Raw genomic sequence first — 14,729 nt, 5'->3', positions numbered from 1 at the left:
TGCCTTTTGAGGGAGGATGACGAAAACGATACCGCAACCTCATACAGTATGCTTTTGAACGAACTATGCTGACGATGTACAAGCATTGTTTCAATTCCTAAACAGTGGAGATATAAGGATGTTAATCCTTCTTCAACCCCTTTGAGCCTAAGAAGTAGGAGCTTTTTTTATTTCTTGTATAGTTCAAAACCCTTAATCATAACCTGGCGCAGGATAGTTACTCAGTTAACTCAATTATACTAGCTATTATTTAACACAATCAGTGATGGTTTCCCGTAACCGTTACGTCAGGCATTCAATATCTATCAAAAAGAAAAGTTGTTAAGTCAAAACCTATGAAGGAGACTTATCAAAATCAAAACATCCTGCTGACTGTAATCTCAAAATAAACAGTTCAGGCAAAAGTTATGGATAACAAAGTCAAAAAAGAGGTCACTACAAATCCTCGACAAAAGAAAAAATAATTACAAAAATAGGACGACTGCCTGTCCAAATAAACTTCCAATGCTTTAGCCATCATCAAATGTCAAAGTTACGACTTCAAGCTCTGCTAGAACTTAAATGCAAAGTTAACTGAGCATAGGATCGAAGAACATCACGAAGATTGGGATGGGTACAAATAAACTTTGAGCCACTATCCTTTATTTCTTAAACCGTGAACAAAGCCACGTTACAACCCTTGAAAGTCCTAAATGAAGCATGGTTAGTTCGAAAGCATACTGTCATAAAAAAGGTATCATGACTCCTTAAGGTTTGCCATAAATGCTGAGTTGATATCATGTTTTTTACAAACATCACGCTTTTACATCTCCTATTTTAATGTTTTTCAATAAAAACAAGACATACATATGCATTGCATCTCATGAATTCATTATTAAACACATTTTTCTACATAATTTCAAATGTTAGCATCAGGAAGAATTTGCACAGGGTACAACTAGTGACTAAAAGTCATCCCGAGAGACGAAACCATTTCTGAAACATCTCTTACAACTAACTCAATTGATTAGAACTCAATGAATACAAGGGGCAGGACATGCTTTGTCCAATCAATCTGGGGCAATCGGGTCAAGATTCAAAGAATCTCTCAGGAATGCCAAACAATCAGGGGCATGCATCCAAGTGGGTCTGAAGCTACTTCTCAATCGACATGGGGCATTGTCCTAAGTCTATGATTACTGGGGGCATGTCACCCACAGTACACATCTCATAAGGTCCTCGCGAGGCGAATCTCTTCAAGTTCCCTACTAGCTGGGGAAAAGCTATACAAGGCATGTTCGACACCTCAATCAATACGCATTGGTTTGTTCCAATCAATACGAGTCCAGGAATGATAGCTACTATAAACACTGGGGGGCAATGGTCAAGGCATCCACGCCTTCCCACGGAGCCGGTTTCACAGGATCATATCCCCAAAAAGTAATCTTCAAGTAGCTATCTTCAATCCCTCCGTCAACAGGGTCTATTCATCTCCCTTATCCCCAGTCAGGGTACATCAAGATCAATCATTCAAATGGCTACCATCCCCAAGCAGAAGCCAAAAATCCCCAACTGAGCATCCTCGAGCATGAAGCGGGAGTTCCTACTAAAAAGGAAGACATGTACTCTGTATTCTCCATAACAAACAGGGATTTATTTTCCCTGCCAGACGCTACTACAATCTACTATCATCATTAACAACATTTTGCATTCATACATCATACGCCTCATGGCACACACATAACTTACATACGCCTCATGGCATATGCATAACACTCTCATTCATTTCAAAAAAATAAGCATTACAATACATGCATCACGACATTGCATAAAACTAATGTTTCTTTTTCAGTCTATTCCTACAAATCAAATGAACATTATCTTCTAGATATAGTGCAGAGATAATCAGGTCAACGATTTAATTCTGACACTCATTCAAGACATAAATTTAGTTCTGACACTTAATTTTGGATATCTTCCAAAGATAGTTCAGAGATAATCAAGACAAAGATTTAGTTTTGATACTTAGTTCCGGATATTCTCCAGAGATAGTTCAATGATAATCAAGACAAAGATTTAGTTCTAATACTTAGTTCCATATATTCTCCAGAGATAGTTCAGAGATAATCATCTTCTTAAGATCTAATTTAGTTGCTACGAACGGTGCTAACATGATCAACATTCAAAGATCTAATTCTATCATCACGAACGGTGTAGACACGATCATCCTTCCAAGGTCTAATTCAGTTACTACGAACAGTGCCGACACGTTTAACATTCCAAGATCTTAATTCACCAATACAAATGGTGGAGATGATCATTCTAAGATCTAAATTGGTTACCCCACAAGGTGCTGAGACGATCAACAATTCAAGATCTAAATTAGTTACCCCACAAGGTGCTGAGACGATCAACATTACAAGATCTAAATTGGTTACCCCACAAGGTGATGAGACGATCGACACTCTGAGACCTAAATCAGTTACTATACACGGTACTGAGACGATCAACGATCCAAGATCTAAATCTATCCTCACAATGGTAGAGACGATCACTTTCTTAAGATATAAATCAGTTACTACAAAAGGTACTAAAATGATCGACATTCAAATCAATCTAACAAGTTAGGTGGCATCTTTAAGCCCACTTTATATTTTCTGTTGATGGCATCTCTAAGCCCATCCCTGACACAAGTTCGAACATCAACAAGCGCAAATTTCTGGGTATTCTAGTGTTCAATCCTCTTCTACCTTCAGATTCCAACTGGTATACCAACCAATCTAAATCCTCAGGTTTAAGAAAATTGAACAGGGACACCTGTCATACCCCAAAATTTGCCCACCACATTTTCATAGTCAAGCTCATTTGAATATCAAAGGCTCAGGACTTGACTGAATGTACACTCTCCTAAACAACAACCCTCAAACTAGGGTTTTGATCTTCTCAAAGTAAAATCAGTTTCTGATACCTCAAGTGGACTCCATGGCCTCTGATATGATACAAAGGATCCTCACCTCAAGTTTCAAGATCTGATTCCTAAGATTGCTCAGTCAACTGCTCAAATGGTCAATAGTCGACCAATTGGACCTAAGTCAACTATGGTCAAATTAAAGACAAAACTCCTAATTTTTAGTCAACATCAATATTTTGAAGTATCATTCATCATTTGATCAAAGGTTGATCATGATTCATCAGGGAAATATCAGAAATCCACAAAATTCCAGGTTACTAAATTAGGGTTTCTAGGAGAAAGTCAACCCAACTTTGACTGATCATATCTCTCACATGATTCATTAGAAATTCCCCAACCAAAGCTCATTCTCAAGGAAATTTTATTCTCTACAACTTTGATGTTGGGTCCAGGATCAAGAAATGCTTCCGCCTAAGAGATATAAGTCAAAACATTATAGGTCCTTTTGAAAGTCAACAAAAAGTCATTTTTTCTCAAAGAGTGGTACATGAACATAGTAGACTCAATTAAGATGAAACAAAAATTAGATTTTAGAGGACTCTTTGAGCTTTCTAGAAAGTATGATAACACCTCCATACGATCAAAATTGAGGGAGATATGAAGTGTACAAGTTGGGTGAATTTCAAGGGATGCACCAAAACCTAATTGAGTAATTTTTCACTTTTGAACCAATGGGCCTAAGTTTTGGATTTCAAGCACATATATGATCCATAAAAGGGCCTATAAAACCATCATTATATTTTTGGCATTTTTATTTTTATTTATTTGAATTTTATTCATTTAAATGGCAAATAAATCAAGTAAGATACCAAAAATAATGAATTAAATCATGGGGCTTTATTTTGGATCATATAAAAGCCCAAGAAACACCTAGAAACCTTTGAATTTCGTTTATGGAGAATTTGGAATTTTATTTTATTTATTTTTTATTTTTATTCAATTTAAATCAAAGAAAAATAAGATAAATTCAAACTAATGAATGATTTGATTTCCTCAATCACAAAGCCACTCTTGGGGTTCAAGTAAATCAAATATTTTGATTTAAATAAGATTGGATCAATTATAGAAAGGTTTCATGTTGATTTTTTAATCAAATTTTCTTCAATTTTTCTCTCACCAATCTTATGATTCAAATCTATATTTCCAACCCTAATTCTCTCCTCTATATAAGCACAACATCTTCAGCCTCAAAAGGGACGAAAAAATTGCCCCAATAACCATTCTCCAAGCTTCCAAAATACAAGAAAACTAGGGCAAGCTTGGAATCCTTGTTTCATACCGATTTAAGAAGAAACAAACACTCTATTTTGCTCTTGAAATATCACAAAACAGTTCCAGGTACTCATATGATTTAATCATGCATAAGATTCATACATTACCATTAGCAACTTCATGTGTATTTTTCCAATTTATGTTTCTCGCTTGTTATAATGTTTTGATGTGAACTAATGGTATGACTGAGTTCCTGGAGTTAACTAGATCAGGTTTCACCCATAATACCGAAGCTTTAACGTGAGGATCGATTGACACCATGGCAAGGGCATAAACGAATCTCACCTTCGTTTTCATGGTTATAGGGCGTTTCAGGCCAAACTAACGACACTATCAGATTCATGGGGCCTTAATTAGTGGATCTAGGTGTTTCCCTTGTTTGTTTATTTCGCGTTTTGCAGGTTCCGAGGTTCAAGGATCGGCCATGGCGAATGGAAGCAAAATCCGCAGGTAAAGTTGTGGCTGAATCCGCAGGGGCGAAGGAAGGTGATGATGACGTGGAACATGGACCGATAGACTCACGCGTGTGGCGCTTTCCAGCAACGTCATTGGATGGTCAACAATCCATGCGTTTCTCTCCCAGCCTCATTGGTTGCGCGTAGTAGTTGTCAGCCCGGTTTGACTGTTTTTGAATTATGCACTCAGAAACTATTTTTCAATTTAATGTTAAAAGCGTATCCCAATAACACATTAATACTCGCAGCTATGATGGTCATGCAGGCACTGGTAACACTCACGTCCTGGGTTCGAACCCAGGCGTTTTACCATGTTTTTTTTTAATTTTGTAGTTCACAGATCGCAAGCAACCAACCAGCGCAAACCCACGGTGAAGCCTCTAATACCAACCATCAGATCTCTCTAGTACCAGATAAGATGTTCATCAAGCAGGGAGGGCACCATAGACCTCCCAGACTTCTCCACACAGGATCTACACTAGGTTCTCCATTTTTTTTATTTCTCTCTTTTGTTTGTTTTTCTCAAAGTTTTTGCTCTTTTATTTCTTTTTTATATAATTTTCTTTTCATAACAAAACTTAGGTTTTTTATAAAAATCTATTTTTCTTTATTCTCTAAAAAATTAAAAATGTTTTAATTATTAATTTAGTTTAATTAGTAGCTTAAGTAATTAGTTAATTTGGTTAAATTAGATTAATGATTTAGAAATTAGGATAATTGTTTTAGTTAATTGTTTTTTACAAACTTTATTTTCACTTAATTTTAATTAATTAATTAGATAATTAGGATTTAATTAGTTTAATTTAGGTTAAATTAATGTAATTCCTAAAAATCAATTAGTTAATTAGGTTGATCGATTCACTCGGCTTTTAGGGCTTAGTTAATTAATTTGATCAACTCACTAACTTATTTTTTTATCAATCTCCTAATTTCTCGCGATTCTTTTCTCATCTCAAACTCCTTCATTGTCGCATGCGTGATTAATATTTTATTTGTTTTATTACTTTATTTATTTAAATTCTATAAATTATGTATAGGTCGCAATTAAAAGTCAGTTCTCCCACCGTATCACATTAACTAATTAGGATTAAATTAAATCTTAATTATTTAACCTAAAATTAACTAATTAAAATTAAAACCTAATCCTAGTTATTAACCTAATTTGTTAATTAGTAGTTAATAAAAAAAGACTAAATAAGCAATAAAAAAAAACAGCATGAAACAAACAGCAAAAGAAAAGAAAGAAGAAACCAAATAAAAAGTGATGTATGCGATTCAGTGAGGTCCTTCCTTAAGGGTGTACGATGGACTACTTCTCCAAGGGCGTTAGATCTGGCTTTGATGAAGATCTGATGGTGAGATTGAGGGGTATATGGTGAGGCGTGCATGCAGCTGTGTGCATTGAATCTTGCAATGAATTGATCCAAAAAATAACCTATGGACGTCAGGAATCGAACTCTGGTTCATTCGCTTGCAAACGTAAGCCTAGCCATCTGCACTGCATTTGTTAATTGATATAGTAATGCACCCAAAAAATAAAATACGTAAACCAACGGTTAATGAAAAAAGTCAACAACGTTAAAGTTGGGCCCACACGTAGACCAATGGGAAGGAGAGAGAGAAAGCGTTGATTTCTGACTGTCCAATGACACTTCACAGAAATGCCACGCGGGCGTTTGACCGGGCCAGGGGGATTCAAAACGCCGCCTACGGTGGCCCTCTTCATCTTCTCTGATGAGGGAGCTTCTTAATACCTGCAAAACACGCACGAAACCATGGCAAGAAGGATCCTTGTCCACTAATTCAAACCCTGCGAACTCAATGGAAGTGTTGGTTTTGATTGAAACGACCTGCAACCCTAAATCCGAAGCTTCATGAGCTCGAAGTCCTAGCAATGGCAAGTTGCGATCCTAGTCTTAAAACTCACATGTGAGACGTTAGACTTATCCTAATGGAGGTACTGAACACAAAAACAAACATCAAATGCAACAACAATGTGTAAATTAATCCAGTTCAATTTCAAGAAACCTTACCTTACCGGTGATGCTTGAATGGAGCAATCTGGGAGGCTTTGGCCTTGTGTGATGGTCTGAATTGATCTTAGGGAATGCAGGAGGACGAGGGAACGCTTGAAACCTCCTGAAAGTGGCTGCAAACCCTTAAATGAAAAATTGCTCTTTTTTGAGATTTTTGGAACTTCCAAATATTTTTTAGAGGCTAGGTCTCCTCCTCCCCTATTGTATGAATAGCTTGGAGTATTTATAAAAGTGAGAACTAGGGTTAATAGCTTGGGAAGTGTCATACCCTAATTTTTGACCCCCCTGAGATGACATATCTTCAGGATTTTCATCAGGTCAAAACTAGTGCCCAAAGCAGTCACTTCTTCATCTGGCATTTAATCAAGGATGTTCAAAGACAAGAAAACTCAGGCAAAGGATCAATCAGTAGAAGGATTAGTCTCTAACATAATCATAGGACTCAAGAGCTTCAATTTCTCACCTATAGTTGATTAGATACCCAGTCCTCTGAATACAGATTTACTCAGGTCACCAGACTAGGGTTTTTGAGCCTATCAAGGACTAAAATCAGGGATCACCTTTGGGAAACCCTAAAAAGCCCCAGGGGATAATTCAAAGACATCAATTGTAACACCCCACTTTCCCGTATCGTAAATAAACAAGTTATAAACACATAAATAATCAGAGTAATACGAGTAGGATGTCACATCTTCTAAAATCAATTCATTAAAACATCATTTTAAGTTTATTATTCTCCATTAAAATGGAATATTCAATACTGCAGCGGAGTTCAAACGACTTAATAATTCTCATGGCGCCACGGCCTCAACAAATAAATCACATCCACTAACAGGTGGTCCAACAATAATGTCAAAATCAAGATACGTAACAATTCAACAATTAACTGAAAAGAAAATCAAAACACAGCGTGTCCCAACATCCCCGTGTTACGTATCAGAGCGACTCCTAAGACTCGATCAGGTAACACTCGAGAAATCCAAGCACTACTCTGGTACCTGGTTATCTGTACTCCCGAAGAAGCACAGACACAACAACAGAAGAGGGGTGAGAATTACATTCAATAAATATACGGTGAAATATCACATGTTTAAGGAGTAGTATCTACAACACACATAAACACAATCACAACAGATTCTCACGCCATCAACCACACAACAGCATCATTACATGACGTTTACAAACAGTCAGATGAATGAAAATGTAACTATCGACTCTACATGCATGTGGTACCAACAGAGCATAAGCCCTCAACAGATGCCATTATATTGGAGGCAATAACAAGGCATAAGCCTTCAACAATGCCAATACAGGCCAACAACAGAGCATAAGCCCTCAACGACATATGTATGCAATATGAACATCCAATCAACACAATTCAACAACACAAGGCTTCAGCCTTCAACTCGTTGCCATTTAGGCTATCAACCAGCTCAACAACATGCAACTATAATTATATTATTCTTAGTCACATTCACGACAATCAACACAAATTTAACACAAATTTTAGGTCCAAAGCATAACTCTTACAGTCTCTCTATGTTTACCTAAGTCTTACAGTTTTAAGTAACTCAGAAAGGTATTCATTTCACTCAAGGATCAGAAGAAAATCACAAAAATGGAAAATTCTGCACACTAGCGTAACCATACGCGTACAGCTATCCCATACGCGTATGCCCCTTTCCCCATACGCGCCCATACGCGTATCACCAGGACCAGTTTTGCACTAAAAATTCTCCCATACGCGTATCACTCTTCCATACGCGTATAGCCTTTCTTTCATACGCGTACCATACGCTTTTCACCAGAAATTGTGTTGTATTGGGACAGGGCTGCGTATCATACGCGTATAGCCCTCTGGGTATGTCCCCCATACGCGTATGGCCTCAACCCATACGCGTATCATACGCAAATTGACAGAAAAATTATCTGTCAAAGTCTGCACTCGCACCAGTTCGTCCCCACTCGTTTTCATCACTTCCAGTCTGCGATTTCAGGTCCAAAACATCATATTTTCACCTATTAACTCACTCCTTTCATCTAGATTCATTAACCTATTATACTACATCGATTTTAACATGATAATGACTCAATTCTTACTCATAAAATTGGACAGTTTTACACTCAGATTTAGTTCTTTGATGAACACAGCAACAATTCAATCCACAACCAAAACCACATCATAATTCATCAATCTAACACAGAATTTCGTCCACAATCATACCATACGTATCAGTCATGAAAACATCACACAAATCAAATCAATTCACACATCAAAAGAGAAATTAGGCATACAAATTGTGAAACCTAAAGAGGGAAAGGAACCCTCACTACCCTCTCATGTTGTAATCACCATTTAGAGAACCCATTCTCCCCCCTTACCTTAGGATTGAGCTTTGATCCTTCAACAATGGTGGAAGTCTCTTTTCTCTCTTGCCCTAGCCTCTTTCTCTGTTTCTACGTTCTTCAAATATTTTTGCCAAAAGAAAACTATTCCTCCTAATTTTCTTTATTTTATTAATCCTTCACTAATTCTGAATTTGCTAATGGGCTTACTACACACCCTCCCAATTACTAACCACTAGTTGACCCAATTAACTAATTAATTAATTTACTACTTATAAATAATTACTAAACTAATATAATAATAATTAAAATACCAGTTTAAGCACCAAACACACCAAACAAATACATAATAAAATAAATATCGAAAATTGGGGTGTTACAACTCTCCCCCACTTACGATATTTTCGTCCTCGAAAATCTTACCTCGTTCAAACAACTCGGGATAGGAGTCTCGCATCTTGCTCTCCATTTCCCACGTCATGCTCTCTCCGGTAGTCCCCGTCCATACCACTTTCACCAGTGGAATATCTTTACCTCTAAGGGACTTTATCTCGCGATCCGTGATCCGTATCGGCATCGTCTCTACTGTAAGATTCTCTCTTACTTGCACGTCATCCATAAGAATCACGTGAGATGGATCCGGAACATACTTCCGAAGCTGTGACACATGAAACACATCGTGCAGATTCGACAGGTTAGGCGGTAACGCCACCCTATAAGCAACAGTACCAACCCTCTCTGAAATCTGATAAGGGCCGATAAATCGTGGAGTCAGCTTCTTTGACTTCAGAGCACGACCAACACCAGTCACAGGTGTGACTCTTAGAAACACATGGTCACCTGATTCAAATTCTAACTCCTTCCTTCGTTTATCATGATAACTTTTCTGTCTACTCTGTGAAGCCTTCATCTTCTCCCGAATCATTTTTACCTTCTCTGTGGTTTCTCGTACAATTTCTGGTCCAAGTACTACGCCTTCGCCAGATTCGTGCCAACATAGCGGAGTCCTACACCTCCGACCATACAACGCTTCAAAGGGTGCCATCCCGATACTAGAATGATGACTGTTATTGTAAGTAAACTCGATCAATGGAAGATGAGCGCTCCACGAGCCTCCTTGCTCGAGAACACACGCTCTCAACAGATCCTCTAGAGACTGAATAGTCCTTTCAGTTTGACCATCCGTCTGAGGATGATACGCCGAACTCAACCTCAACTTAGAACCCAACCTTTCTTGCAAGCTCTTCCAAAAATCAGAAGTGAATCTCGGATCTCTATCCGACACAATGCACAAGGGAATACCATGCAACTTCACAATCACTCGGACATAGATCTCAGCTAACTTTGCCACCGGATACGTGATGCTAATAGGTATGAAATGAGCTGATTTGGTAAGCCTATCAACGATCACCCATATTGAATCGTGTCCACTTGCAGTATTAGGCAACCCTGTTACAAAATCCATCGAAATGCTATCCCACTTCCATTCTGGAATTTCTAACGGTTGCATCAACCCTGCAGGCTTCTGGTGTTCAATCTTCGATTTTTGACAAGTTAAACAAGCATAAACAAACCGCGCCACATCTTCTTTCATCCTCGGCCACCAAAATATCTTCTTCAAGTCTTGATACATTTTAGTAGCTCCAGGGTGAATACTCAAGTTACTCCGATGACCTTCTTCTAAAATCATCCTTTTCATATCATTATCATCCGGAATACAGATTCGATTCCGCAATCTCAACACTCCTTGTGCGTCCACCTTAAAATCACTCTTCTCGGATTTGCCACAACCAACTATAATGTCCACCATTTTCACATCCAATTTCTGAGCCTCTTTGATACTGTTCAGAAAGTCATTGTCAATTTTGAGCATTCCCAACTTAACACTCTGCGGTGTCACTTCACAAATTAAGCTCATATCTCGGAATTGTTCGATCAATTCCAATTCTTTAACCATCATAGCGGACATGTGCAAGGTCTTTCTGCTTAAGGCATCAGCCACAACATTCGCCTTACCGGGGTGATAATTCAACCCGAAATCATAATCTTTCAGCAGTTCTAACCATCTTCGCTGTCTCATGTTCAGCTCCTTCTGGTCAAACAGGTATTTCAAACTCTTATGGTCACTATAGACTTCAAATCTAGAACCATAGAGATGATGTCTCCAAATTTTTAGTACGAAAACAACAGCAGCGAGTTCCAAATCATGTGTAGGGTAGTTTCGTTCATGAATTCTCAGTTGCCTCGACGCATAAGCAATTACCTTACCATTCTGCATAAGTACACCACCTAAACCCATCAAAGAAGCGTCGCAATAAACTATGAAAGGTTCTCCTGGGTTTGGTAATGTCAAAACCGGGGCTGTCGTCAATCTCTTCTTCAATTCCACAAAACTTTCTTCACATTGTGCATCCCATATGAACACTTTACCCTTACACGTCAACTTAGTTAATGGAAGCGCCAACTTAGAAAATCCTTCAATAAACCGTCTATAGTAACCGGCCAAGCCCAAGAAGCTTCTGATCTCGGTAGCTGACTTTGGAGTCTCCCATTGTAACACAGCATCTACCTTAGATGGGTCTACAGCAATGCCACCACCAGATATGACATGTCCCAGAAAACTGACTTCTTTCAACCAAAATTCACATTTGGACAACTTCGCATACAACTTCCTTTCTTTCAACACTTGCAATACCGTCCTCAAATGATCTGAATGCTCTGACTCTGATTTAGAATATATTAAGATGTCGTCTATGAACACCACGACGAACTGATCTAAATACTCATGGAAGATACGGTTCATATATTCCATAAATACTCCTGGCGCGTTCGTAACTCCAAATGGCATCACCGAATATTCATAATGTCCATATCTTGTTCTGAACGCTGTCTTCTGTACATCTTCATCTTTGACCTTAATCTGATGGTAACCCGACCTCAGATCGATCTTGCTAAAAACACTGGCACCTACCAATTGGTCCATCAAATCATCTATTCTCGGTAGCGGGTATTTGTTCTTAATGGTTACTTTATTCAGCTGTCGATAATCTACGCAAAGTCTCATGCTTCCATCCTTTTTCTTTACTAACAGCACCGGAGCTCCCCACGGCGATACACTTGGTCTGACAAACTTCTTCTCCAGTAAGTCTTCTAATTGCTTCTTCAATTCTGTCAACTCAGATGCAGACATCCTGTACGGTGCCATAGAAACAGGTTTGGTACCAGGTACAAGATCAATTGTAAACTCAATTCCTCTTTCTGGCGGCACATCAGGAATCTCATCGGGAAAAACTTCAGGGAATTCTCTTACCACCGGTAATTCATCGATGATGTTCTGATTCTTGATTGACAATGTTGCCATCAACGAGAACATCTCTACTTCTTCCTTCAACAATTGTCGTACCTGCTTTGACGACACTAAGCCAGCTTCTTCTTCTTCGGCAGTTGAAAATCTCACAGTCTTGTTATAACAATTGATGTGAGCATAGTTATATTCTAACCAGTTCATTCCCAAAATTACGTCTAGCCCGGCCAACGGTAAACATACTAAATCAACAGCAAATTCCCTGTCGAAGATCGACAACGGACATTTCAAACAAACAAGAGATGTAGTCACAGATCCTTTAGCTGGAACCTCAACTACCATCTCGCCATTCATCGAAGATAGTACAAGACCCAACTTTTCAACACATGCAGCAGCAATAAAACAATGAGTAGCACCGGTATCAATAATAGTAATTAAAGGCATACTATTGATGAAGCAAGTACCTCTAATGAGTCTGTCCTCAGTGCTTGTATGAGTACCAGCCAAAGCGAACACCTTTCCACCAGTTTGTGCCTTCTTGGGTTTCTGACATTGACTTCCAATGTGTCCTTCTTCACCGCAATTAAAACAAACCACTTCTTTATGTCTGCATTCAGACATCATATGACCAGTCTTGCCACAACGGAAACACTTCTTAACGTCATCAGTGCAGTAAGTACTCTTATGACCAGCCTTCCCACACTTAAAACACACAATCGGAGCAGGAGCACCTCCCCCACTTGTTCTCTGGCCCGGAGCAGCTCTTTGTTTGCCCTTGCCAGCTGGAGTGTCATAAGGCTTGCCACGTTGCTGATTCTGCCTGCCCCTTCTATCACTGACAATCTTATAGTGAGCAGCATTATCTTCCTCAAAGATTCTGCAGCTGTCTACCAAGTTAGGAAAAACGCGGATTTGTTGATATCCTATAGCCTTCTTGATCTCAGAGCGTAGCCCATTTTCAAACTTAACACATTTTGAAAACTCTGCGCCCTCTCCATCATAGTACGGATAAAATTTGGCCAATTCGGTGAACTTAGCAGCATAGTCAGTCACTGACATGTTCCCTTGTTTCAATTCATGGAACTCAATTTCCTTCTTACCACGGACGCTCTCTGGATAATACTTTCTCAGAAACTCCCTTCTGAACACATCCCAAGTGATCTCTTCACCTGTGGCTTCTAGTCTCTGACGTGTCGCTAGCCACCAGTCGTCAGCTTCGACCGCTAGCATATGAGTCCCATAACGAACTTTCTGTGCTTGAGTACAATCCATTACACGAAAGATCCTCTCGATCTCTTTCAACCACTCTAAGGCTCCATCAGGGTCATGCTTGCCTTTGAAGACCGGCGGGTTCTCCCTCTGGAAAGTAGCCAAACTGCGAGACCCAGCATCCTCACCAGCATTAGGGTGATGTTCCAGAACTTGAGCCACAGCCTCCAAAGCAGCAGCAATCGCAGCATCGTTTCTCCCAGCCATTTCAACTAAACACTGCAACAGAAACATAGTTAAATGACAAGTTTTAACCATACTCGATTTGTTAGCGACTCAACTACTTGGTCGGACGGACCGACCTGCTCTGATACCAATTGTAACACCCCACTTTCCCGTATCGTAAATAAACAAGTTATAAACACATAAATAATCAGAGTAATACGAGTAGGATGTCACATCTTCTAAAATCAATTCATTAAAACATCATTTTAAGTTTATTATTCTCCATTAAAATGGAATATTCAATACTGCAGCGGAGTTCAAACGACTTAATAATTCTCATGGCGCCACGGCCTCAACAAATAAATCACATCCACTAACAGGTGGTCCAACAATAATGTCAAAATCAAGATACGTAACAATTCAACAATTAACTGAAAAGAAAATCAAAACACAGCGTGTCCCAACATCCCCGTGTTACGTATCAGAGCGACTCCTAAGACTCGATCAGGTAACACTCGAGAAATCCAAGCACTACTCTGGTACCTGGTTATCTGTACTCCCGAAGAAGCACAGACACAACAACAGAAGAGGGGTGAGAATTACATTCAATAAATATACGGTGAAATATCACATGTTTAAGGAGTAGTATCTACAACACACATAAACACAATCACAACAGATTCTCACGCCATCAACCACACAACAGCATCATTACATGACGTTTACAAACAGTCAGATGAATGAAAATGTAACTATCGACTCTACATGCATGTGGTACCAACAGAGCATAAGCCCTCAACAGATGCCATTATATTGGAGGCAATAACAAGGCATAAGCCTTCAACAATGCCAATACAGGCCAACAACAGAGCATAAGCCCTCAACGACATATGTATGCAATATGAACATCCAATCAACACAATTCAACAACA

At 38.9% G+C, this 14,729-nt stretch overlaps 1 protein-coding gene across 1 annotated transcript in view; it reads right to left on the bottom strand.

Moving 5' to 3' along the window:
* Positions 1-13,839, bottom strand: part of LOC131659188 (uncharacterized) — an 83,465-nt gene extending 69,626 nt beyond the window's left edge. Inside the window, exons 1-4 of the mRNA XM_058928412.1 lie at positions 11,344-13,839; positions 10,620-11,151; positions 10,381-10,508; positions 9,483-10,245 (exon numbers count right to left, since the gene is read on the bottom strand). Of these exons, the coding sequence (XP_058784395.1) occupies positions 9,483-10,245; positions 10,381-10,508; positions 10,620-11,151; positions 11,344-13,839 (3,919 nt within the window). The remainder of the gene's footprint in view (positions 1-9,482; positions 10,246-10,380; positions 10,509-10,619; positions 11,152-11,343) is intronic.
* Between the last annotated feature and the right edge of the window lie 890 nt (positions 13,840-14,729).

This window comes from Vicia villosa, linkage group LG3, assembly GCF_029867415.1.
Source record: "Vicia villosa cultivar HV-30 ecotype Madison, WI linkage group LG3, Vvil1.0, whole genome shotgun sequence".
In the NCBI taxonomy this organism is placed as follows: Eukaryota; Viridiplantae; Streptophyta; class Magnoliopsida; order Fabales; family Fabaceae; genus Vicia; species Vicia villosa.
This window is presented reverse-complemented; position numbering and strand designations above follow the sequence as displayed.